At 42.3% G+C, this 26,425-nt stretch overlaps 1 protein-coding gene across 5 annotated transcripts in view; it reads left to right on the top strand.

Annotated features, from left to right (window-relative positions):
- The first annotated feature begins 1,433 nt into the window (after nt 1–1,433).
- Nucleotides 1,434–26,425, top strand: part of POL{LAMBDA} (DNA polymerase lambda (POLL)) — a 68,509-nt gene continuing 43,517 nt past the window's right edge. Inside the window, exons 1-12 of one of the 5 annotated variants that reach the window (XM_087678595.1) lie at nt 1,436–1,697; nt 1,781–2,395; nt 3,644–3,781; nt 5,911–6,085; nt 6,175–6,299; nt 6,542–6,623; nt 6,727–6,857; nt 24,269–24,331; nt 24,508–24,687; nt 24,778–24,849; nt 25,007–25,095; nt 25,726–25,819. In XM_087678595.1, coding sequence (XP_087534721.1) covers nt 2,273–2,395; nt 3,644–3,781; nt 5,911–6,085; nt 6,175–6,299; nt 6,542–6,623; nt 6,727–6,857; nt 24,269–24,331; nt 24,508–24,687; nt 24,778–24,849; nt 25,007–25,095; nt 25,726–25,819 — 1,272 coding nt within the window. In that variant the 5' untranslated portion in view covers nt 1,436–1,697; nt 1,781–2,272. Of the gene's footprint in view, nt 2,396–3,643; nt 3,782–5,910; nt 6,086–6,174; nt 6,300–6,541; nt 6,624–6,726; nt 6,858–24,268; nt 24,332–24,507; nt 24,688–24,777; nt 24,850–25,006; nt 25,096–25,725; nt 25,820–26,425 lie in introns of all 5 variants that reach the window. The other 4 variants (XM_087678596.1, XM_087678598.1, XM_087678597.1 and 1 more) reach the window with 4 other exon arrangements.

Raw genomic sequence — 26,425 nt, 5'->3', positions numbered from 1 at the left:
AATGCACTTTTTGGTTGTACCAACATGTGGGCATGAATAGTGTAAAAGTCTCCTTCAATCAAGGAGAACATTTTAGTTACCACCTTTATAGGAAGTAGTTTTGTAGGTGTGATAGCTCTCAATTTAGCAGTCAACTTTTTGAGATGTAAAAAGATAAAAACATTTTTGAGTACTATAACTTGACCAGAGAAAATTTGTAGAATTGCTGTCTACATTAATTTATATAGCCATGACTAGGAAAACAAACCATGCCCTATCAAATCCTCCAAGATTACATAGGAGCCTCCCATAGGACAAGGCACGGTAGGTAGATTGGGAGATTTGGAGCAGTTGTGCGTAGAACTCCAAAGGGAAAAATCAGAGGTAACAAAGGCTAAATAGGAACTTCAAAAAAGACAAGATGAAACCCAAGATGCCTACAAGAAGCTCCTTGTGGAATTTGACAAGCATGTATAAGAGCTCCAGGCCCAACTTCGAGAAAAAGACTTAATACTTGCGGAGAAAGACTTAGCACTCTAGGCTAGGGAGGAAGAAGTGGATGAAATGCTCACATGAATCAAGCATAAATGCATATAATTAGTCAATAGGTCATATATTCTTGAGTTTTATATATAAAAATTAATAGCAATAGTAGGATTCTTAAGAGGCCGCCGTGAAGGATTGGTGAAAAAGTCATATATTCCTGAATTCTATATATTGAAAATAATAGCAATAGTGGGATTTTTAAGAGGCTACCAAAGAAGGATTGGTGAAAAAGTAATATGCGATGTTGGTGTTGTAATGTCTTGACATATTTGGCATTTATGTGCATGATGGTCTATAGTTACATGTTTTGTCAATTCAAGGCTATAGAAAAACTCATATGTTGCAGTATGATTGTTCTAAATGTAGACGGTATGAATACATGACTTGCAATAGTTCTCTTTGTTGACACACCCCATTTTTTGGCACAATTTATTAATTGACATCAGATCCTTATAATCACACAACTCTTTGAGATGACAACTCATCAACATTGAGGGTTGGTGCAGCAAGTTTCATTCGAAGAAAAAATAGGGCAATCTAATGTTCATTAAACACTCAATGAACTGATGGAATGAAGGCACAACCACTTGATTGTTTGGGTGGTCGACTGTTGGGAGATATTGGTGTATGTCCAACCTTGTTTCAGGTAATTCTTAGTGGGGGGATATTGGCATATGCCCATTTGATGGAATGAAGGCACAACCACTTGATTATTTGCTGGGAGATATTGGCACATGTTTGACCTTGTCTCTAGGTAATTCTTAGTATAATGTGCTTGTACGGTTGTACCTATACATAATTGTTGTGTTTTTGTTTCATTTTCCAGAGCTAGTCTCTTCATGGTGTACATGATGTTCGATCAAGTGTCAGTGACAAGGAGAGAAGCTTCATATGTGTAAGAATGCACCCCATGGGTGGGGGGTGGGGGAAATGTGGTGCAGTAAGGTTGAGTATGAACGATGCCTTCGAAGATCTAGGAAACTGACAGTGGGATTGAGACAAGTGTGACAATTACTCTCACGGACAACGCAGCCTAGAACAAAGAAAGAAACAAAGACGAGACAAGCCAGGACAAGAACAGGACAATGCGAAATTGGAATAGGACTCCGAGAGGCGCAATCGTGGGACATGGTGGGAGCATTCGGTTGATGGCCATAACACGGAGTCTGCAGGTGAATGCATTATTCAAGAAACACGTCTTCAAACTCTGAGTAGACACAGGTGATCGCCTTGTAACTTGGTATGAATATTACAGAACAAGCTGTAAGCTGGTATCAGCAGCGATGAGAAACAGGCGATAGCAATGTAACTTCATAAGAGCCCTTTTTTCAGATGGCATCAAGACTCTGGAGAAAGAGGGGAAACTGAGTTGCTTCAGAATCTCGTCTGTGGTAAGATACATTGGGGCAGTTGGAAGGAAGGAAAAACAGATAGCTTTGTTGTGGAAGAGGTGGGAGGAACCTCGCTCTCCCTCACAGGAGGGCTGTCACCGAACAGGACTTCTTAGAAAGGGAGCAAGATGGCTGGCACAAAACCGAGATTTGATGCTCCTAATGTCCAAACTTGGTCCCGCCAGAACACATTCAGGCTTGAACGGCACAGATTTGGCAAGGATTGAAGTGACCGTAAGAGGGGAAGCTGGAAGGGGTTGAAACAGAGGCGAATGTACAATTCCTTGCTATAGGCAGGCTGAAACGAATTAAGGATTGAAGCTGGAAGGCTGAAACAGGACCAATCACAGTCGCATATGGCAAGAAATCGCCATAAACCCTCAAGCTCACATGCAGAAGGGCCTCCTTCAGCCGATCAGCTTTTCTCTGGGATCAGGGCCTACTTTGTTGGAGCTGGCATGCAAACTATCCGCCTGAAGGTTTGTTCTTTGGTGCGCATTTTTAGTGCTGTGTGGAAGGGATTCCATATACAAGTAGGAAGAAGAACACGTGAAGTTGCAAAACTTTTGGTGATGATATAGAACCGAGTAAGCATGAGCAGTATTATTGTCAGAGAGAATCAGAGCGTCGGCCCTTATTTTCTAACCTCAATGTGGGCTACTCATCCGAGTAGAACCATGAACAGACCACGGCTGCATATTCTCACCTGTAGTAAACATGGGATGCTGAACCTATCTTAGTACAACCATGAACACACCGTGGGTGCATATTCTCACCTGTAGTAAGCTATCACTTTTATTCAGATTAGCCATGAAGGCCTTCAACTATCTGTCAATCACTGTAAGTGCAGTCCCATCCGTCCTTGAGTAAATCCGCAAAATTGGATGTGGAACCACAAAAACTGACTGGAATGTCATGTTTCAAAAGGTTTTCTTTGTTCCACATTCAGTCAAGTCCGGTCACATTCAGTCGCAGTGTTATACTATTGGCTGATCTTTTGAACATATCAAGTCTGACGTCACAGAGATGGTGTCTTCACTGGAATTTATGCCTTCGCAAATTTACACGAGAAATCAACATAAGGGAGAGTTGGTTGTGTTAGATGCACGTATGACAAGCCTTTAAAAAGTGCCATACACAGTTAAAAGAAATATTGCGCCTTGAAGGCTTCCACTTTTAAAATATAAATGGACCCTTGAGTGCACCATGTTAACCGATACAGGACTGCACACCTTTTGGACTTGGTACTTTTAATCTCATATTAGTTTAATCTAAGCTTTCAACCTTGAAGTCTTGAGTGGTTGTGCTTCTAGACTTGCTTTTTGTCTTTATCATTCTTGTCTGCCAGCTCTAAATTTGACTTCAACATAGATGCACCGATTACCAAAAGAAAGGCCTTAAAGTACATGGAACTTGGGAAAGCTAATCTCCTGGATTATTATGGGAAACCCCTGCACTTTTGAATGGTTGGATCATGTTAATTCAGCCTGCAGTGAGGGGGGAACTAGACAGTCTTTTCCTGTTTGTGATAAGGTCTTAAAGGAGTCCAGTCTCACCCTAAGCCTCACAAGAAGGTGCAAGGAGTGCTTGTTACTAGTGTTTTGATCTATTGAGTTGTTGTTTTGTCATCTTGAAGGAAGCTATTACTTCTTAGGAAGTGTTTGTCTTAGACTAATCATTATGCAGATTTCTGTGACCTTTTGATGCAAACATATGCTAAAACTCAGGTCTGGGGTGATAAACTTCAACAATTCGGTGGAAGATTAGAAGAGCGTCTATCTCATGAGATAACTCATGTGTTTGCATTAAATATCAAAAAATTGAAAGAGAGATTCAGTCCACGGAAAGCGAAACAACTTCACATGGTATGCTTACTCTGCTGGTTTTCACATTTTGCACCTGCTGACCTTCATGATTTTTTTTTTGCTTATTCTTAATCCAACTGTATAGTGTATTTTTGTTACTTAATATTCAATTTAATGTTTGAAAGGCATTCAACCATTCTACTGTAGGATTTTATGTTAATCAGAATGTAAACATTGGTGCTTGTTTTGACCTGCTGTCATATGTATGTGCAACAAGATTTTGTAAGGCCTGCAACATTATCGAGACTTATTTGATGCCAGATGGGTATACTGCATGTCAAACAGCATGACAAACAAAAGTGCAACTTAAAACATAATTTGATACCTGAACTGCCAAAATATGCAGCTTATGAGTCTTTTTCTTTAATTTGGTTTGTGTGTGTGTTTTGGGGAGGGGGGGGGGGGGAGATAAGCAAGGCGTACATTGTCATTGGATATAGTATAAGTTGCAAGCTGAATGAATAATGGGGCATAATCGCAATGGGACCCTCCTCCATAGACCCAACCAAGGAAGAGGGCCAATTGGGTGTTTGAGTTGGCCAGAGCCCTAGATTACACCATACATCATGTGAGCATAGGTGTCTGACCAAGTGATGCACTGAACACGGCTTGAACCTGCAATCTCATGATTAGGAGCTCAAGTCCAAACCACTAGGCCATCAGCTCTGAGACATGCAGCTCATAGGTTTCTTAAGAAACTGAATCAAGAAAGGCCAGTTCATGAGCTCCTTAATTAGTCTACAATAAAAGTTATAGGGATACCGTGCAGTTAGTGAAATCCTTTGTTCAAGCCAAACTACCCTGCTGAGCCTCAACATCTCTAGGTTAATTGTTGAAGTGGCATCCAACAATTCAAGAGTTGACCATGGGAAGCCCTGCCATCACCTTGAACCAAAAGGCAGTGCGCTCTGGTCTTTGTCAACTTATGGATGTTGAGGATCCTGCTGACACAATCCCCAAAAGTTCAACTTGACCTAACAGCCTTGCCTGCAACAATGGTGCTGATCTCCTAGACAAGATCTCAGAGTCTGTCCAACAAAGCACACACCCTCCACTTCTGCCATGTGCAGTGATTGAGTCTTCTGTTAGTAAAAGGAATCTCTTGGGAGTCCTTTCTAAGTTTCTTGACACAATTGGCCTGTGCGAAGCAGATAGCTTGTGTTTTGGAAGTAGTACAATGCCAATCCTCTTGCTTGGGATGCTTTAGTTCCTACCAAATGATCAGTTTCCTGGTTCCACATGTGGAGGCTATCAACATTCTCAGATGCCAAGCGAAGATTCATGATGACTACTGAGAGTGGCCTAACAGGTTCCTACTTTAGTATAGTTGAGGATGAGGAAACAGTGGAGATAAAAAGAGCTACATAGCCGTTTGGCTCCTGGTTGTAATGCATAATGTGGATGCCCTTCAAAGTATTTCTTGAGAAGCAGATGTGCTATACACACTGCAGGTATGCATACATATGCATAGTGGGGAGCAGAAAACTCAAGGAAGAGGGTGAGGTTTACTGCTGAAAGTCAAATTGCTGAATCAATAGAAACTGACTAGGTCTTCTATAATGAATTAGGTTTGCTGTATATTGGTGAAGATGGCTACACTCCCCTCTACTGCTCCATACACTGCAGCCAAAGGCACAGCTCAAAGACTGCCCATGTTGTCAAAGCAGCACCTAGTTGTGATGCCCAACTCTGTCTTTGTCTGTTCATTTCCATGCTACCATCCAAATGCTCATCTTCATTTTCTTCTGCTTGCGATTCAGGAGCACAGCATTCAGAGTCAGAGTCATGACTGTGAGTCAGTTCTCCCTAACCAACTGGCAGCACATCAGTCGTCTGAGAACTACAGAAGTGTGCATGCACATGTTCATGTGCACAGATGCATGCACATGCCTTTGGGCATTCTCTAGCATTTTGCTCGATAGATCCACCCCTACAGTCTCTATGTAGTCCCAATTCTCAACAAATCGTATTAGTGCTTGATTTATATTGTTCTTGATTTGTTTGCAAGTCTCTTACAGACTACTGAGCTGCTATTAGCTTGCTTGTCACTACTTGTGTTTTATGCATGTTTATAGTCATCATAGCCAGTTGGGGGAATGATTGCTAAACATGAGATACTTACATTTCAGAAAGCTCTGACATATGAGTGGATTCAAGAATGTTTGGTGGCTGGTACATTATTGCCAATAGAGCCCTTTGAACTTAGAGAAGAGCCCAAAAGCTCTAGGCCGGCCGCCGAGCATGTTGGCAGTGTAATGACTCCTGTTGATAACAGGGATGGCTATGTTTCACCTCGTGATAGAGGTCTGTATATGTTTGTCAGCAAACAGTCATTGGTAGGGTTATTAAATACTTGTAGTTATGTGATCCAGCCATAACATTTTTTATTGCAGACTCAGGATCAGAGCAACAAGCCACAAGTGGTGATACCTTGTTGACGACTTCAAGCATAGAAGGAACAGTTGATGACTTCAATTCGGATGCTCATAGTTCAATTGCTCATGATGGAGAAGTCTCAGTATGTTTTAGCTCTCTATGAGTGGCTAAATAAAAACAAAGTGTTTCGATTTGACAATATGAATGGTGTAAAAATGATCCACTAGTCCATTCCAGGGTTTTCAGCCAATTTACGCTCTAAACATACAGGGTTTTCAGCCAATTGTTCCTGTAATATTATATTGTCTGATGAGGGGGAGTATCAGATACTTCTTTTTTTGTTTTTGTTTTTGTTTTGACATGCTACAGTTCATCTTTATGCAGCCTTCTTTATGCTACATTCCGCCCAATCTGAACCAAAATATCACACAACCATTCATCGAATTGAGGGATATTTATAAAGATGGTCTGGCAGAATCCTTCTAATTCTTGGCTTTCAACAATTACATGTCTCAAGAAGCAAGTGGTGCCTTGTGATTAAACATTTCCTTTTTGTTTTATGGGCTTAGCGCTTGGAGATGATAGAAGATCTTTTAGCTATCACAAGGCAGTTTCTGTTCTTGAAAAGCTGCCCTTCAAAGTTGATAACATTGATCAAGTGAGGGGCTTACCAACAATTGGTAAATCTATGCTAGAGAATGTGAGTACCTGTATTTTCAGAAACCTTAATGTCTTTTATGTCCAACATTACAAAAAAATTGCATGGAGCTGTTTAAAAATCTGCAGATGATAAGAAATTGCAGGATATATTTTCTTTTTCTAAGCAGGTTTTGCAAAATTATTTAGTAGTTATTCTTCCATGTAAAGGGGTCCTTAGCTGGATTTTTTGCAATTAAAATTCCATGTAAAGAGGTCCTTAGCTGGATTTGTTGCAATTAATTTCCAAAGTCTCGCCTTTTTGATTGGTTCCTTTCGCCATCCATCATCATGGATTTCCACAATTTCCTTTGCCCAGCAAAGAGTGAGGTCTGCCTTCAGATGGTGTCTAGATTGGTCAAAAAGTAAGTATGTTTTAGGTAGGTAGATTATGTTCAGCTCCAGCTTTCTGAAATGGGTAGTTGTGATAAGTGATCAATCATGAAGTGTTTATTTAGACTACTATTGGAGGTCAAACTCTTAAGGTAAGCAACCGTCAAATTGTGATCCTTCCATTAATTTTAAAGAGGCCCTGTTTTTTTTTGAGGGGGGGGGGGGGGGGACCTTGTGGAGAATCATATTCTTAAAATTAAACATGACAATACATGGGCTTGACAAAAATACTACAGCATAGGTGTAGAGAAGTTTGTGACAAATCATATTTTTCAAAGGAAAACATGACAATACATGGTCTGCGACAGCAGGGCTAGAACAAACGGTTGAGCTCACAGCATAGCTTGAGCTACATTGAATATATAAAAAGCTTCTCAAGGTGGTCTAGCTGGAATAAGGGGAAGAGTGAGAATCATCAACAATAAGATGAACACAGAACTCAGAATGAATGGGCAAGAAATCCATAAAGAGAAGCATGAGATGTGTAGTACAATACCACCAGGATACCAACCCAATGATGACCAGCAGTGCCTCCAACTCCCTCTCTCCAATGAGGTGTAATGTTGCAATGATACAATAGAGAGTGGTGAGGAGCCTATAAACAGGCCTCAAGACAACATTCTAGACAACATGTTGGACCAATTAGATGCCCAATTGGCCATACAAGTGCTCGAATAACAGCCTAACAAAGTTCCCGAAAACCCATATATGTACAATACTTTCTCTCTCTCTTAGATCATGGGTGATGAGTACAATAAATATAGCAATGGTGATAGGCATACAAGGCTCTAGGAACACACCATGTCCCATACCATAGCAGAAGGTATAACAAAAACGTATAACATTATAATACATACAACAATTACAAATGAATAGGACCATGGAGACCCAAGCTATGGGTGATCAAGCCATTGTTAAAGTGAAGACACTTATGTCAATATTAATCATACTCTAGCTTTCTGCATCTATAAGTAGACAAGCTGCCCACCATTCAGCCCCATCCTTGTCTTGCAGGTTTCAGCCATCAACCCTCTTTCACTAGCTGTCCAGCCCCCAATGATTGCTACTACGTGGTCAGCCCCCAATGATTGCTACTATGTGGTCTATAGCTGTCACCTAGCCTCTCGTTGTTGCTGGTGATCAGCTGCCATCATCTTTAGGCAGCTACATTGCTGTATTTACTAGTTTTAGCCCTAGAGACTGCAGTGTTTTGGTTTTGAACCTGCTGGCCTTCCATTTGCAGCATTGGCTTGCTTTGCATTTGCATCTACAGGGGGTTATTTTTGTGTTTTCAGCACTTTTCTTCATCAGCCTCTACTTCGATTGGTGGTTACTGCCCTTGGGATCTGTCTTCGGTGGACAACACACATCGAAGCCTCAACCTACTTCCACGAGAGGCAACAGCTGTCTGTTGGACATCTCTATCCTTGAACATCTTGTACATTCTCTCATTCATTTATAGCATTCTTTCATTCACTTTAGAGTTATCTTCCTTCTCTATTTATGTTTTTGCGTTTTGCGTTTTGCGTTTATTGCCTTACTGTTTGAGTTATTGTGTTTTAGTCGTGTTTGTACATTTTGTGTTTTCTTAGTGCAAACCCTTGTATATCCTCACACTTGGAAGGAAGGGGGGGGGGGGGGGTTTCAGTCAAAGATGAAAGACCACCTATAGATGGAAGAAGAACCATCAACAAGATCTTCGGAATTCGAGGCCCATCAAAGATTACATCCTTGCTCGCCTCAATCTTTTCTTACTTCAGGTCCTAGAGCCGATAGCCCTTCGTGGTTGTGCTATAGCCACAATGATAAGCTTCTTCGACTTGGAGTCAAGTTTGTTCCCTCTCTTCTTCTTGTCCACATGGACTAAAGCATCGCATCCAAAGATGTGAAAATGGGAAATGGAAGGCTTTTTTCTAACGAAAACCTCATAGGGAGTTGTATCCTATAACGGGGAGGTAGGTGATTAGTTAAGATGTGAATTGTAGTAGCCACTGCCTCATCCCAAAGGTTTAAGGGAGTGAGGAATGTGAGAGTGCGCAACGGAAGAAGAACACGAACACAGCGGAGAGAGAGACAGCAGAAAATGAAGGAAGAAAATCTGCACTGACTGTAATGAATGCTGAATACACTGAAATGGACTGATCAGTCCCTGCACGCAGCCCGAAGTGTCAGTGAGGGCACCAGATCAGGCTGATGATGATGGCAGCACCGAAGACGGAGGAAGATGACGGAGTCGGAGTGTGCACCTGCCAAAGAAGGAGGGAAGATGATAATACAAATGACTGCCAAGTGGGAAATGGCTATAAATAGCCAAAAAACCCAAAAACTGGCCGACCTGAAATTTGAGGCCATAAATATGTCCGACCAGCATTTAATGCTGATCCGACCAGCATTTAATGTTGGTAAAAATGCCAGGAATGCTCAGAAAAATCCCGGAAAGGGTGGACAATGTCCGACAGGTGAGGCAAGCTGAAGAATGCAGAAACTGCCCCGGGAAATGCACATAAAATCCCGACTAGAGGTGAAAATGCACTGAAATGCAATAAACTGAGTGCTCTAGAATGAGCTACCTCCTCCGTCAAAACAAGTGATAGACAAGTCAGAGCTCCTAAAGTCCTCGTCTGACTCAGACTGAGGCTCACAGGCAGGAGATGACAAGGCATGACAAACATGACTGCTAACACCCCCTCTCAGATCCTGGATGTGGCGGAAGGCCAAGGGAGAAATGGATCCTGGGGTGGCAAGAGGAATGCCAAGGTCGATGAAGTCCGTCGATGTAGACTGCTGCTGAAGGAGCTCCTCACGATCCTGGGAATCCCCCTCTAAAACACTAGGGGCCAGGGAATCCACAGCCGCATCACCGAGATCGTCCCCCTCTGAAAGGGATGGGGGGTACGAGGGAACCACCGGAGGAGAGGGTGGGGGATGGGAAGGAACCTGTGGAATAGAAGGTGCACAAGCGGGAACGGGTGTAGCAATAGACTGCCTTGGAGGACCCTGCATCAAAGAAGGGGAATGGGCCTGTGAAAAGGAGCTCGAAGGTCGGTTGGTAAACAAAGGCAATGTTCCAACACCACTAATAGGCACCGATAAAATGTCACCAACAGTGACTGAACCCTCTGATGGATGTAGATCCTGTAACAAATCACCTCGGGGAGTCATATGACTCGAAGCACCATTGTCCACTAACCAAGGCTGCGCAGAAGACACTGCAGCCACGGAAGAAGGATCCTCCTCCAAAGCATAGATATGAAGGAACACTGACTCATGGGTAACAGCTAGTGTAGAGGTAGAAGAAGGCTCCGATGTAGATCCACCCTTCGCTCCCGGACGAAGGTGAGGGTACTTCTTCCAACATTTATCCTCGGGATGTGTCCCTTTCCCACAGTGTGGGCACTTCGGTCTCTCTGAATCTGAGTCAGAGCCTGAAGAACTGTCCTTCTTCTTAGCCTTTGACTTCGTCTTCTTCTTCTGTCCTCCCGAACTTGCAACAAAGGCTCTAGTGGAGTCGGATCCACTAGCACTGACCTCTCTGAGTTGCTCGTCATGCTCCAAGACAAGCGGGGATAGCTCCTCCCATAGAAGCTTCTCACGGGTCCTCGATCTAAGAAGGCTGGTGTAGAAGACATCAAACTGAGGCGATGGCAGCTGAGTCAAAAGAATCATTGCCATGTCTTCAGAAGATATCGTCCGACCGAGGGATGCAAGCTCATCCCTCATATCCTATAATCTGTTGATGTGGTCCTTCATGGAAGGACTATCATCAATAGCGAGCATCCGCAACTTCTTTTCAAGAGATATCCGGTGGGCAAACGTCTTCTGTTGATAGAGAGACGCGAGCTTTCTCCACACGTCCACTGCAGTCTTCAACCTGTGAACATGAACAAGGACAGAATCCTGCAAACTCAGAAAGAGGAAAGATCTGGCTCTAGAATTGAGCCGATCCCATAAGGCTGCACGATCCATAGATGTCCCATCTGCGGGATCCACCTGAGGCCAAGAAATAGGAACAGAAACAAGCTCCCAAAGATCGAAGGAGTCCAAGATACACTCCACCTTGCGGGACCATAGAGAAAAGTTGGAGCCATCCAACCGGTCCTCTTTGGGCAGCTGAGGAAGTACGGGTACCTGTACAGTGGGGTACCAAAGGCTGCATCGTCGGCCCACTGGAAGGGGATCGCCGAGATACATGAATAGAAGGGGGACGGGAAAGAGGAATAGACTCCGGACGACGGTCCTCGTGATAGAAATCACGCCTCCGTTTAGATGAGTGTCGAGACAAAAGCTCGTCATCTGAGTCATCAAAGCCCGTAAACTGATGAGAAGACATCTTCCAATCTGCAAAACACCAAACACCAAAGAAAACTTTGCCGATGCCGAATAATGACCAGCAGTCTGGTCACCAACCACCAAAACGCAGGCTGTGATAGCCTACAAACACCTGGAGCTGCAAAACGCAAGGGTATCTGATGAAGATCACCAGAACAGAACCGCCAGCACCAAAACGCAGCCTGGGAGTGGGTCGCCAGCAGGAGATGAGCCGCCAGGAGTGGAAACGATCACCAGATCAGGAAAACGCAGCCTGATGATGTGTCGCCCAGCTGAAGGAGGGGCCACCTGATGGTAAACGCAAGCAGGAGGGGTCGTTTGATGACGTGGCAGCCTTTGGAGAAGTCGTCTGCAGCAAACGCAAGAAGAATGGCCACCTGGAGGGGCCGCCTGGGCAGTTGGAGATGAGGGGACAGTAGCAGAAGAGGGGTGAGGTATCTCTCCACAAGGTTAGGTCCTCCGTGCTCTCAGTCAGGCGATGATACCATGTGAGAGTGCGCAACGGAAGAAGAACACGAACACAGAGGAGGAGAGAGAGACAGCAGAAAATGAAGGAAGAAAATCTGCACTGACTGTAATGAATGCTGAATACACTGAAATGGACCGATCAGTCCCTGCACGCAGCCCGAAGTGTCAGTGAGGGCACCAGATCAGGCTGATGATGATGGCAGCACCGAAGACGGAGGAAGATGACGGAGTCGGAGTGTGCACCTGCCAAAGAAGGAGGGAAGATGATAATACAACTGACTGTCAAGTGGGAAATGGCTATAAATAGCCAAAAAACCCAAAAACTGGCCGACCTGAAATTTGAGGCCATAAATATGTCCGACCAGCATTTAATGCTGATCCGACCAGCATTTAATGCTGGTAAAAATGCCAGGAATGCTCAGAAAAATCCCGGAAAGGGTGGACAATGTCCGGCAGGTGAGGCAAGCTGAAGAATGCAGAAACTGCCCCGGGAAATGCACATAAAATCCCGACTAGAGGTGAAAATGCACTGAAATGCAATAAACTGAGTGCTCTAGAATGAGCTACCTCCTCCGTCAAAACAAGTGATAGACAAGTCAGAGCTCCTAAAGTCCTCGTCTGACTCAGACTGAGGCTCACAGGCAGGAGATGACAAGGCATGACAAACATGACTGCTAACAAGGAAGACTTCTCTTTTCCAATATAGAACGGACCATCTCTAGTACGGTCCAATTGGTGTGCTCCACCATACAATTTTTGGATGGTGTGTTCGGATGGAAGTATTGCATCCAAATGTTGTTATCCTTGCAAAACTTAGGAAAAAGTTTAGAAAAAAACTAGCCGTTGTGGTTTGCTCGAATGCCTTGAACCTTGAAAGACATTTGTGCTTCTGCAACCACCTTTCAACTGTAGAAGTTGGAGTACACCTTGCTTTTGTACTCAAGAAGATAAGGCCACTCATAAAGATTGTAGACATGAATGATCAACATCAAATACTTGGCCTTTCCAAGGGAGGTTGTGTGCATATGATTGCATAGGTCGGTGTAGACATCAATGATCAACATCAAATACTTGGCCTTCCCAAGGAAGGCTGCACGCATATGATTACATAGATCGGTGTGGACCAACTCTAGTGGTGTCATAGCAGCAAAGAGATGTGTTTCTTTGAGCTTGAAACTTACGTAATGTTTCTTAAAGTAAGAAACAGTACTTTGAGCTTGGAACTTACGAAATGTTTTTTAAAGTAAGAAACATTTTTGACAGTAAAAAACACATTTTTTTTTTTTTTGGGAGGGGGCCCTCAAAAACATAAGTTTTTTGACAAAAATTATTGGGCAATGTTAAATGTGATCCTGATAATGAGTAATGGCTTGTGAGGACTCGAGATTTTGGATGACACACTTAACTTTTTGGAATTTTATTTAGTTATTGGGCTTTGTCAATAATGGATCATAGATATGTAATCTATTATTCTCAATTGACTCTCATGTATTATCACTCAAGCTCAATTGGCCTTTCTTTGTTTAAGAGAGAGTTCCATAGAGATTTAAAACTTATTTCCCTAGTTAAAACTATTAGAAAATCCCTATATAAAAAAACTCACATTTCTTAATTTTACCCCCTCTCGAAAAAGAAACTTACGGAACATGTTTCTGAGTTTTCGTTTCTAAATGTTTTTAATGTTTCTAGCTACTATGAGCGATATAGAAAGCCAACGAGAGGCAACCTATGGATGGAGCTGCCTATGTTGTTTGTCCCTCAAATAGCTAGGGCGTAGAGTGTGAATGGGAGGGAAATTGGGAAGTCCCTCCACCATCTTCTTTCGAGAAGCCCTTTTGATAGCATCAAATTTAAGGTGCCCATATTGGGCATGCCAAAGTAGTCCTAGCTCATGGGAAGTCCTGGTGGAAAGGGCTATGAGCATGTAAAGCCCACCCTCCTATGTACTTGTCAAAAGAACCGTGTTAATAGGAGAATCCTCCACAATCACTGCATCTTGTGTAAACACAACACGAGTACCTAGTAGTGCAAGACCATGAACGAATAGTAGGTTGAAACCCAGAGGAAAAAACATAGTTAGATCTCCAAGTGTCCTTGTCAAACTTTAACTAGGGCTCACATGACAGACTTACAAAATAAGGTGGGCTAACATTCCCAACTTGCACCCTTCCTAGAGGAGGGTGTTTGAACCTTGTAGGGGTGGCAGTGCTTAAGTAAGGATAGGGTCTCCAAGGCCTTCCCCCCCCACTTTTTGTGAGGAGATGAAGGATCCTCTTCTATTGGCCCTTCAAGAGATCTTCAGCTCTCTGCCAATGCTTGGTAGGATGCCTACCAGCCTTGTTTGTCATCTCCCCAAAGTGGGGGAATTGGAGCTCACCTAGTGGCATCCTGTCACTTTGTTGTTTATTGTCATGGTGACATGATTTATCTTTGGAGCTCTCTTTTGGTGGGCTTAGGACGTTGTGTTGGACACGAGGAAGTTCATTAGTGATTAAGGTTCTACGAGTGAAGAACAAAAAAGTGAGAAAAAAAAGAAATTAATTAATGTGTAAGTTAGGGAACTTATTTAATTAATTTACTTGGAATGAATCTTAATGTCAATTTATTAAATTTGGGTGTGAGCCAAAGTTTCGGGGTGGGATACTCAAATCTAATAACATAATGAATGAATATTAAAGTTTTAATGATAAAGTGAAAAGCTAAGAGAACACATGAAAAGCAAAAGCAACATGTGAAAAATGTGAAAACACAACTTTTCTCCATCATATGACTATATTTGGACAGACTATGGTTGAGAGAGGACATTTGTTGCTTGCCATTGCTGATCATAAAGTTTCTATTGCTGATCTTGTTGTTTCCTCAACCGGTGAAGCTCACAACTAGGAGATGATAGATTGACAAACCCTAAAATAGGCAGGCTAACAGTTTCAACAGTTCCAGCCATTGGGGGAGGAGAAATTGAAGATTCTGTGCTGCTGTAAACCCTAATATATAGCAAAAATTAGGATTTTGACAGCCAGCTTGGGAAGTATGCTCAAAATTTGGGGCCTAGGACTAGGTATTTAGGAGCTGAAATCTGAGCATTTTAGAGGATTCCAAGAGACCAGATAGCTAATGTTGAATTCGGGGCTGAATTTCTCTCTCAAGAAGCATGGTGAAGGCCAATCTCCAAGCAAACCAAAGGATAGATTGGCTTGAAGGTTTATTGGTCATTTGTTATAGCAAGAGGCAATTGGAGAGCACAGAAGATTCAAGGAATCTTAATGTATTCCATCCAAATTGGAATACAAGAAAAATGAGGTGATTGATGTCTTACTTTCAACTCATGATGGGTTGTCCCAATCATGGATAGTGGACATCGATGTCTCTTTTCATTTTACTCCCTCTTTGGAGTCCTTTTCTAAATACATTGCAAGTTGCCTAGGCAAGGTTTACTTGGGCAACAATTATGCATGTGAGATAGAGGGTATAGGTACCATTCAGTTGGCCCTTGAAAATGGCCAAGAGCTGATTTTATAAGATGTTAGATATGTACCTGACATAAAGGAAAGTCTATTGTCAGTTGGGCAGCTTGATGCAAGAGGATATTTTACTACCTTTGGTGGTGGATCTTGGAAGGTCCACAAGGGCTTTATGCTAATTGCTAAAGGCAGCAAAAAGGGGACTTTGTACTATTTGCATTGTAAAGCATTACCTGGCAAGTTTTTGGCTATGGTTGAAGTTCATTCACAGACGGAACTTTGGTACAAAAGACTTGGCCATATGAGCTAGAAAGGCCTTTAGGTTCTCTCCTCTTTAAGGAGATTTGATGTAAAAGGCTTTGGTTTTGACTTTTGTAATGATTGATTGCATATATGGAAAACATGTGAAGTTTCCTTATTACTCTGGTGTCATTAAGAAGTTCAGTGCTCTTGATTTAGTACTCTCTGATGTGTGCACTATGCCTGTTATTTCACATGGGGTGCACGGTACTTGTTACTTTTATTGACGATTTTAGTAGAAAGTCATAGGTGTATGTGTTAAAGAGCAAAAAGGAAGTGTTGGATGCCTTTAAAAGGTTTCATGCTTCTGTTACCACATAGAAAGGGCTTAAGTTAAAAGCTATAAGAACAGATAATGGGGGCGAGTATGTTTCTAATGAGTTCAAAAAGTTTTGTGAGATGCATGGCATTAAGAGGGAGTTGATAGCTCCTTATAATCCTGCATCAAATGGCATAGTTGAAAGATATAATCGCACACTTTGTGAGAGTCAGATGCATGTTGTCCACAGCTAATCTCCCGCAGTAGTTCTGGGGAGAGGCTCTTAAAATTGGAGTTCATGTATGCAATCACTCTCCCAATCGTGCATTAGAAAATGACATTCTTGAAGAGGTTTGGTCTAGCAAACCTACTTCATATGACCATTTGTGTGTCTTTGGTTGTGATGCCTTTGTGCATGTTTTTGTAAATCAGAGGACCAAACTAGACATGAAATCCATCAAGGGCATCTTCATGGGATATGGAGATGAGGGAGAGATGGATTATAGAGTTTGCTCACGATAGGAAGATAGTATGCAGCCGAGACGTAGTATTTAATGAGGCAAAGTTGTTGAAAAATGCTACATAGAGTGACCTTGACAAAAAGAATGTCAAATTTCAGCATGAACAACCAACCATTCAGCAACCATTAGTTGAAGATGTTCATTTTCATACTGAAAATGAGCAGCAACCTATTGTGCTACAGCCAGAAGATAATGGACAACAAATAGATGCACATGATGGAATAGTACAACAAGAAGAACATGCTGAAAACAGGTTACAATAGCAAGAAAATACTGAAAATTAGCCACCAGGTGATGGTGTGCACTACCTGAGGATATAGGCCCATTGCCTAACAATATAGATCATTGGTAAGGTCTACACGTGTCAGAAGGTAGTCACAGAGGTTTCAGCCATCTTTGGATTGCATTTTATTTGCTGATGAAGGTGAGCCTCTGACATTTAGAGAGGCACAGTCATGTGAAAACAAGAGAAAGTGGGAGCTTGCTATGCAGGAAGAGATGAAGTCTCTGTATGCAAATAACACATGGGAGCTCGTACCTTTGCCCAATGATAGGAAAGCTATCCCGAACAAATGGGTTTACAAGGAAATGTATTGATGGAAAGCCCAAGTACAAGGCACGTTTGGTTGTTAAGGGCTATACACAGAAGGAAGGCATAGCCTTCCAAGAGGTTTTTTCACCAGTGGTGAAGATGACTATGCTCCGTGTTTTGTTTGCTCTCACTGCATCCTTGGATTTAAAGTTGGATCAGATGGATGTGAGGACTGCTTTTCTTCATGGTGACCTAGATGAAGTGCTGTACATGAAATAGCCCGAAGGTTTTGCTATTCCAAGGATGGAGCATTTGGTTTGTAACTTGAAATGCAGCTTATATGGGCTGAAACAAGTCCCTAGCGAGTGGTATAAAAAGTTTGGTACTTTTATGCCTAACCATGGATTTGAACGTAGTTATGCAGATCACCGCTTATATACTAAAAGGATGACGATGGAAGTCTTATTATGCTGGTCTTATATGTGGATGACATGTTGATTGCAGGAAAGCATAAGAGTACTTTGAATGCTCTTAAAAGGCAGATGAATTCAGCCTTCTCAATGAAAGATTTGGGGGCAGCTGAACACATTTTGAGCATGCGCATTAAAACAGAGAGAGAGTAGCCTTCTCAATGAAAGATTTGGGGGCAGCTGAACACATTTTGAGCATGCGCATTAAAACAGAGAGAGAGTAGCACTTGTTGTTTCTCTCACAAGACAAGTACATTAGTAAAGTACTTGATAGGTTTAATATGGCTGATGCTAAGCCTCTCAGGCATAGAAGTTTCTAAGGAAGCTATTTGGTTTGGTCATTTGGTCAAGGATTTTGGTCTCTCTTCACGTACTTCAGTGCTTGGTTGTGATAGCTAGAGTACTGTATGTCTGGCTAAGAATGCCATGTTTCATGCACGTACCAAACACATAGTTGCTCGGTACCACTTCATTCGACAGGTCTTGGATTATGGTCTTGTCATATTGACTAAGGTCAAAACCCAAGATAACCCTGTAGACGAAACTGTGTCAAAAGATGATCCTTGGCATCAGTAGAAGAGATGACTCGTCGAAGATAGCCACCCCAATAAAGTAGAGGATGGGTGAAGAACTTCATGTGCAGTAGGTTCCCCCTCTGAGGTGGGAGGTGGAGTGGCCCCCGCTAAAGTCGAAGAAGAAGTAGATGTCCCCTCTGAGGGCAAAGAAATAACATCTCCCTTTGAATTTCCCTTTGAAGTAGATAGGGAATCCAAAAACTCATGGATCACGAACTCTGAAATGTCTAATGAGGAAGGAAGTGCCGTCAGTCGTATTGAAGAAGGTATCTGCGGTGCCTAAGAGCTCCCAGAGGTAGCCTCTCGAACTTGAGTAGTTGAGGGTGGGGAAGCGTGGGGCTCAGAATGAGCAAGAGGTGGGCAACAGTCGCTGTCTCTTAGTGGAGGGGACTGGGTAGCCGAAGAAGAGGAAGGAGTCGAGCAGCCACTGTCTCTCGAAGGAGCGGATTGACAAGGAGATGGTATCAAACAATCACTGTCTCTCGATGGAGCGGATTGCAGATCTGTAGGTCGTGGATGCAACTGTACCTGAAAATAAGTGGGAGAAGATTGCCGTTGGCATTGCGACGATCTCCAGGAGGTTGTAGCGTCAATCGATCCTCCATGTACTCAAAAGGACTTAGTGTGCATTGGATGCTTCTTATTGCCTTGAGCATAGTACTTTGATAGCCGATGCAAAACGATCTCTGTGGCCTAGAAAGGAGAGGTGGCACAAGGTGTGCTTGGTGGAAGATGCATATACTCCGGAGGGGTGGGGAGCAAAGGTCGATGTCGATAGTCTTCGGTGGGATGACCATTCGTGCCGCAGTAGGAATACACAGTAGACTGGACATGTTGGTAAAGAAGCCATGGATACCAGTGTGCCTTGCTGAAGAAGGAAGAGGTCAGCCACCATGAACCACGAATCGCAATGTCCGCCTCAAGGGGTGTGAGGGCAGTGTGAAGCATGAACCGCAGTGTCCGTCTCAAGGGGTGGGAGGGTAGTGGAAGGACTAGAAGTGAGCTGCCAGTGGAAGGAGGATGCGACTGGCAATAAGAGGTTGCAACCAGTAGAAAAGCGCAGGCGAGGAGAGAGAGACTAAAAACGCAGGCAGGACAGCTTACAGGAGAGAGAAAGACTAGAAACGTAAGCAGTAGGTGAGAGAAATACTGAAAACACAGGCAGAACAGCCTGTAGGAGAGAGAAAGACTAAAAACGTAGGAAAAAAACAGCAGTCAATATGCTGAAATCAGCTCCGAACAGTGTGTGATAGGCTGGAAACAGGCGCTAGATTGTTCTAGACAGCAATGGCCAGCTTGGACTGAGATGTCCTCCACGAACGGGGTGTGGGCAGCAAGTTGAAACACCTGAAATCTGCAAAAACGAGATTGTTTTCTAAATGGAGAGTGATCAGCAACAGTCGTTTTGCTGTAAACGGCTGCAAACTGTGGGTGGAAGGCTGGAAATAAGCGCTAGACTGTTGTAGACAGCAATGGCTAGCTTGGACCGCGATGTCCTCCGTGTTTGGGGTGTGGGCAGCAAGCTGAAAACACCTGAAACCTGCAAAAACGAGATGTTGATGCAGCGGAAGAAGAAGAGAAGTGGATGCCGAACCCGCCACCACTGGAGTGGAGGATCTTCGTTGCCAGGTGAGCAGATCCAGCTCTGATACCATGTCAAAAGATGACGTACCAGCAAGATAGTAGGGTTTGTGGGGAGGAACACGGAGTGAACTGTTAAACATGGAGAAGAGAAGAGAAGAGAGACAAAACTCTGATGAATGGAATGATGAAGACCTAAATCATGGAGTGAATGTGATACAAGGGAACAAGGGTGCCGTAGCACAAGGAAGATGATGAAGACAGCCACGAACCACGAACCACGAAGTGCAATGTCCTCTTGAAGGGGTGTGAGGGTAGTGGAGAGGCTAGAGAGAAGAGGCGACGAACTGAATGAATCACCCGTAAGGAATGAATGAAAGAGTGGCCTATAAATAGGCATAGTCAGTCTAGGATGGCGCCCCTTTTTGGGGATGCAAACCCTAAACGCAAAACGTAGAAACACAAAAAACACAAAGTGCGGGTGAAGGGTTTCTCAACAAATCGGTCTATGACTAACATAAAGCGGTAGTCCCTTGAATTAATACCTGGTCTTTTCACATACACACATGAACAAAGACCTCACTCCCTCGCTCGACACTAGATTGGCCTCGAAGTCCAACGCCCCTTTTGGTATTCTTTATCAATTAAAAGATGGAAAGTTACAAAAAAGAAAGAAAGAAATGTTCCTAAGTACAAAACCTATGAACAGTTGGCTTTCATATTTTTTGAGTAAATTTCAGCTGCATAACAACAATATAGTGAGTAAATTTTAGCTGCATAACGACAATACAGCATATCCAGAACAACATTCCAAGTAGGAAAACACTTTCTGTGACCATAACTCAATAACTCAAGTGTAGAATTGCAATCTGCAGAACTCTGTATTTACTGTTTTTCACCTGTTTCTTGACCTGTTCTCAGCCTTATTCTATTCTAGATCTGTTCCATACTAGTTGGACTACAAACCCTTTGACCCTAGCATCATTCCAGCAGTAAAACAGTCCCACAAACAGCACTAAATCAGAGCTGAAAACCTTGTTCCTGCATGGCATGGTCATCACTTTCTTTAGTTCATACATTGGAGAAGCAATCAACTGCTCCTAAACCTGGACGGTGAGGCTCTTGCCTCAGCAGAAGAGCAAAGAAAAGACAGAACTGTACATTGGATTGAATCAGCCCATCATGCAGAGCATTTCCTCTGAGAATAGAGAGAGAGTTGACTAGAGGGAGCAAGCTCTACCTCCATACATGAGTCAGAGACAAAGAAGTACTCTCCACAGCTGATATACTTGCAGCAATCTGCCCTTAGCCCAACAAAATTTCACGCTCAGATTTGCCCCTCCTGCATATTACGTTTTTTTTAATGCTCTCTCTCTCTTTTGGGAATTTGTGTCCAAATTGTGATACATACCATACATGTAACAATTTTCCCGTTTAAACCTTCCGGTCTAAAGTTCTCCATGATCGGTGCAAAATTTGACCTCGGCATAGACTAGAGAATTAATCCTCATGTAAAAACGAAGATAATGACATGAACAAATTCTGGGGTCCAAAAATAGTAACTCCCTAAATTTTAGGGATGGTGGCCCTTACATTCCTCAAGTTGTTTTGAGTAACTTTTATCGTTGCAACCACATCAAAAAGTGTAATGTGGCTTAGTTACGGTGACTTTTATTCCATGGACATTGTCACATGTGCATCTTCTGTCTTGGCTAGGCTCATTGTCTTGCATCATCTCCAGTGGCTAAGCACACAGTCCCAAACCACTGGCATTCTATTCTTCAGTGCCCATTCAATCCGGTCCCAAGGCTTAGACAAACCATTAGTCCAATTTGTTCCAATGGCTGTCTCTTCTGGCCATGCAAAGATCTCGGCTTAATCCAAGAGAATTCTGGGGGTAAAAAGCAGCAACAACTAAAGAAAAGAAAAATAAAATATTTATATAAGTAAATAAGGAAAGCGACTGCAAAAAGTATCACCACCTGGTGATAGTAGATGTTCTCACTAAGAGTCTTACAAAGGCTCAACATGAGCATTGCATCCAATTAGTGGGACTTGGCTAGCTTAAAGGTACCACTTCGGGCCTTTAAGTGGGAGGTTGTTGGGTGTAAAGTCCCTTAATCTCCGTGTGTAATAAACTTATATAAGTGTGAACACACTCTTATTTGTACCCTAACATATAAATACATTTTATTCTTTGTGTACCGTGACTTTTCTGGTATACTCATATTGGGATTTTCTCACTCTCACTCTAGACATTGCTCCTGCTCCATTTTTGTCTTGCATTCCATTGCACACTCATCTCAACAAATAGTTGTTGGGTGTAAAGTCCCTTAAATCTCTGTGTATAAGCTTATACGGGTGTGAACACATCCTTATTTGTACCCTAACCTATAAATACATTTTATTCTTTGTGTACCGTGACTTTTCTGGTACACTCATCTTGGGATTCTCCGACTCTCACTCTCGACACTTCTCTTACTCCATTTTTGTCTCACATTCCATTGCACACTCATCTCAACAGATTTGTAGGTTGAAACTTAGCCTCGCAATCGGTATATAAGAGAGAAGACAATGACATTAGTTGACAGGCCTTAGGAGCAGCAAAGACAGATGCAATAGAAAATGCAGGCTGCACTTCTCCAGGTGTGGCAAATCAGCAGGAGGACAACTAGAAACAGTTGGTGATTACTACTCCAGGATAGGGCAGCAGCCTAGGAGGCTGATGGCAAAAGGGCGGCTGCATGTACCACCAAGTAGTAGGGTGGCACTTCTAGATGTGGATGTGAGCTTGTCTAAAGGATGTGGCAGCAGGAAAATGTGAGAGGAGGGAAAGCATCTAGAGAATGATTGAGAGAGTATGGATGCCCAAACATGTCCTTGTATACTGCATTTTTGGGCATTTTCCTACTGTATAAAATAAATGACTTTTTCTAAATCTAATCGCTTGACAACCATATATCCTTAAAGTAAGCTGGAAAATTAGGCATTTGTCCAGAGGAGATGGGGCCTGTAAGTGAGGTAGGCTTCACTTGCCTTGGTTATGATGATGAGCTCTTTGCACCTATCATTGGGCAATTGAGGATCCATATTCAAAGTTATGTGGATACAGAGGTGTTCTACATCATGCCATTTCAGGGCTGTTATAATTCAAGCTTTTGTGATGTTTTGTTGGGTGTGCCTTGGTGCCACAAGGTACATGGAGTGGTAGACGCCTTTAATAAGAAGATTACCTTAGAGCATAGGGAAAAGACTTAATGGTTTGGATGCAAAGCTTCAGGGAGAATCAGTCCCTCTTGTACCAATTAGCTATTCCCAATGTAATGAAAAACTATTTGTTTGTGTACTTGGTTTTTGCTAAGGATAAGAGTGGCAGTGAAGCTGAAGTAAAGGCATCTAAGCTGGACAAAGACATGTCTGATTTCTTGCAGCAATATAAGGAATCCTTTTCAGAGTCTTAGGAGGGGGCATGGAGAGGAGGAAGTACAATGGCAATACTGGCAAAGAGAGAGGTGGGGGGTAGCCAGTGCAGACAGAAAAGGTGGGACTGACAGCACTGCACAGCAGTCTGCAGAGAAGTGGAGGCAGGGGAGCAGAGCAGCACAGTGGTGACAGCATGGCAGCGATGGTGGGTGGAGGCAGTGAGAGCAATGCTGGTGAGCATGGGGTGCACAGGAGTGGGGAGGAAAAGGGGGCATGCAATGCGGGCAGGGTACCAAAGGTCAGCTATTGGCAACACTAGCATGCATGGAGGGTCAATAGTCGCACACTGATCTCATACTTACAATGTTGACAGATGAATGTTTTGATTGCCTCCCAAACTGAGAGGCTGGATTATGCTTTATCCTTCCTTGAGATTGCATGTATTCAGCCCCCTGAGTATCCATATGTCAAAGTCTGCAATTATTCTTGAACCACGTGCAAATCTAAGAGCTTTTACAGTAGAGATACTAGCATAATCCTACCGACAGTGTTGCTCTTTGTAATTAAGCTGCATTTGTTTTTGTAATCTTCCACATAAACCCCTTTAGGATTAAACTTCACTTATAGCTCTTGGTCAACCAACATAAGCCATTGTGGTATTTGGCACATGAAGTATGTTTGACAAGTGCTTTGTTTGCCATCTCTTATACATACAACAGGTCATAAAAGTCTTGGAGTTTATTCTAGAACTTAAAGTTCCCAAAACACACTCACAAAAAAACAAAAAAACTAAAACACAACCCAAAAACAAAGAGAAAATCCTATATTAATGAACATGTCATTGAATTTCCATATGTACTTTTCACCTTGTTTGTACTGATATTTCATTTTATCTTAAGGGCTTGGAACAAGCTACCAGCAATTGTAAAATGTTATGTGCCACACAGTCAATAGGGAGTATCTGTTGTGTAAGATGACACAAAGTACTAATTATCTAAGATAGAACAAAGTGTGCTGGGGTAATATCATGCATGTGGTTACTAGATGTGGTTTTCTTTATGGGCTAACAGCATATTTACTTATAAGTCTGGTAAACCTGACAGATTCATGAAATTTTGGAAACTGGAAAGCTTTCTAAGCTGGAGAACTTCAAGAATGATGAACGGGTTAAATATGCTCTTCCAAACTCCCACTCTTACTTTCATGGTGCATCACTGCAGATCTAAGTCTGTGTAGAGGTGTAGTGTACTTAAAAGTTTAGAAGGGTTTTATGGCTGTATCTCACCTAACATGTGGCTTGCACAATTTTCTGATTTATGGCACTTACTCCTTCTTTATCCAGGTGCGAACGCTTAGACTTTTTTCCTCTGTATGGGGTATTGGTCCTGCCACTGCACAGAAGCTGTTTGAGAAGGGCTGTAGAAGTCTGGATGATCTAAAGCATGAACCATCATTAACGGCATCTCAGAGAGTTGGGTTGCAGTTCCATGATGACTTAGATGTAAAAATACCTAGAAATGAGGTAGTGGCACTTTTTGTTGTCTTCGAGGTTGTCTTTATTATTTGTCTTTGTCCTCCTTAGTGAGCAAACCTGAAGACTTTTTAATCTCAGCATGATCTTGCCCCTCAGGTTAAGGAGATGGAGACCCTAGTGAAACAGGCCTTGGAAAAGATACAGCCCGGTGTAAGTAGGGTCTGCTGAAGATGCTTGAATACATTTCATGCATAGATGTTGAAATCCTTGCTTGTAGGATTTGGGGGACATTTTTCTAAGATTCAGTATTTCATACAGTGCAAAGAACTGTTTGTGAAATCTAACAGCATGCTGTTCCCCTTTCAAGATGAATGTACTCTGTGGAGGTTCGTACCGTAGGGGCAAAGCTTTTTGTGGAGACATGGACTTTGTAATTACGCATCCTGATGGTCAAAGGTTACAAACTGATCCCATGGCATTAGAGAAAATTTCTCAGTTTACTTAAGGATCTATAATCTCTATAGAGCCATTATGTGGAAGCTGTTTCCTTGCTCAGCAGCAGAAGTTTAACTTTTGCAACTTCCATCTCCCTTCGTACCCATATATTTCCATCTAAACGCCAAAATTCATTTCATGAATGGTCAGTTCCTATGAAAGGAATCAAATAATTTGTTAGTTTCCATGTGTTGAAGCATTCATCATACCCTTTTACTAAGTTAGTGAGTATAACTGCTTTTATTTAAATGGACTTTGTAATTACACATCCCAATGATCAAAGCTTACAAACTGATCCCATGCCATTAGTGAACATTTCTCAGTTTTGAATGATTGCATAGTCTCTATAGAGCTATTAAGTAGAAGCTGTTTCCTCGCTCTGCAGCAGAAGTTGAACTTTTGCAACTTCTGATTTCTTTTCCACCCATATTTTACTGTCTAAAAGCCAAAATTCATTTAATGAATGGTCAGTTACTATGGAAAGAATCAAAGGATTTGTTGTTTTGCATGTGTCGAAGCATTGATCATACCCTTTTACTAAGTTAACATGTATAACTGTTCTTGTTTAAGTTGTGCCTCACATTTTTACAGCCATAAAGGGTTTTTACCAAAGCTCATAGCAACACTGAAGAATATGGGCTTTTTAACAGAAGATCTGTTGGTGTCTGCAACTAATAGCTTAGAGGTAAGGAGAAAAACTAAGCTCCTAATTTACATTTCCTTTTCTCCTTTAATTTAGGGGGAGGAAGTGAAAAGTATCTTCCTATGAAGCCTTTATATTTTACAATTTTTACAGAAGCTGGTTATTATAGGATAAGACTTATTCTGCTCCACAAAGGAATTGTCCTTATGTGCCATAGGTCGTTTGCTAGTCTCTGGGTCAATTTGAGAGAAACTCCAGACCCATTGAGAAATACATGGTTTATTTTCTTTTAATGCTGTTTAACTGCCAACCCAATCATGAGTTCTTACTGTTGATACTTTCAGTCTGTAAGATACACGTAATTTGTCTATAACTATGTTTCTTATTGCTGTGTAATCTAGTTAAAAATTATTTTTTGTTTGTAGTGGGAGCAACAACTCTTTATAGTCTATCCTTTCACCTATTTATAGCCTTTTGGACTTGTCTAGCTTTTTCAATGTCAGTAGACAGTTTACAGTGCATAAATGACTTTACAAAAGTGGCATTCCTTCTCAAAACATAGCGAGGAATATTCTCATCAGGGTACAGTTGCATATTCATCTTTGAAGTCCTTATAGGTCTATATTTCACGAGTTCTGTTTGCAGTAG

This window comes from Lygodium microphyllum, chromosome 5, assembly GCF_053477565.2.
Source record: "Lygodium microphyllum isolate KBCC chromosome 5, Lygodium_microphyllum_v1.1.10, whole genome shotgun sequence".
Classification (NCBI taxonomy): domain Eukaryota; kingdom Viridiplantae; phylum Streptophyta; class Polypodiopsida; order Schizaeales; family Lygodiaceae; genus Lygodium; species Lygodium microphyllum.
The sequence above is the reverse complement of the archived record's forward strand: the minus strand, read 5'-3'. Positions and strand labels throughout refer to the sequence as shown.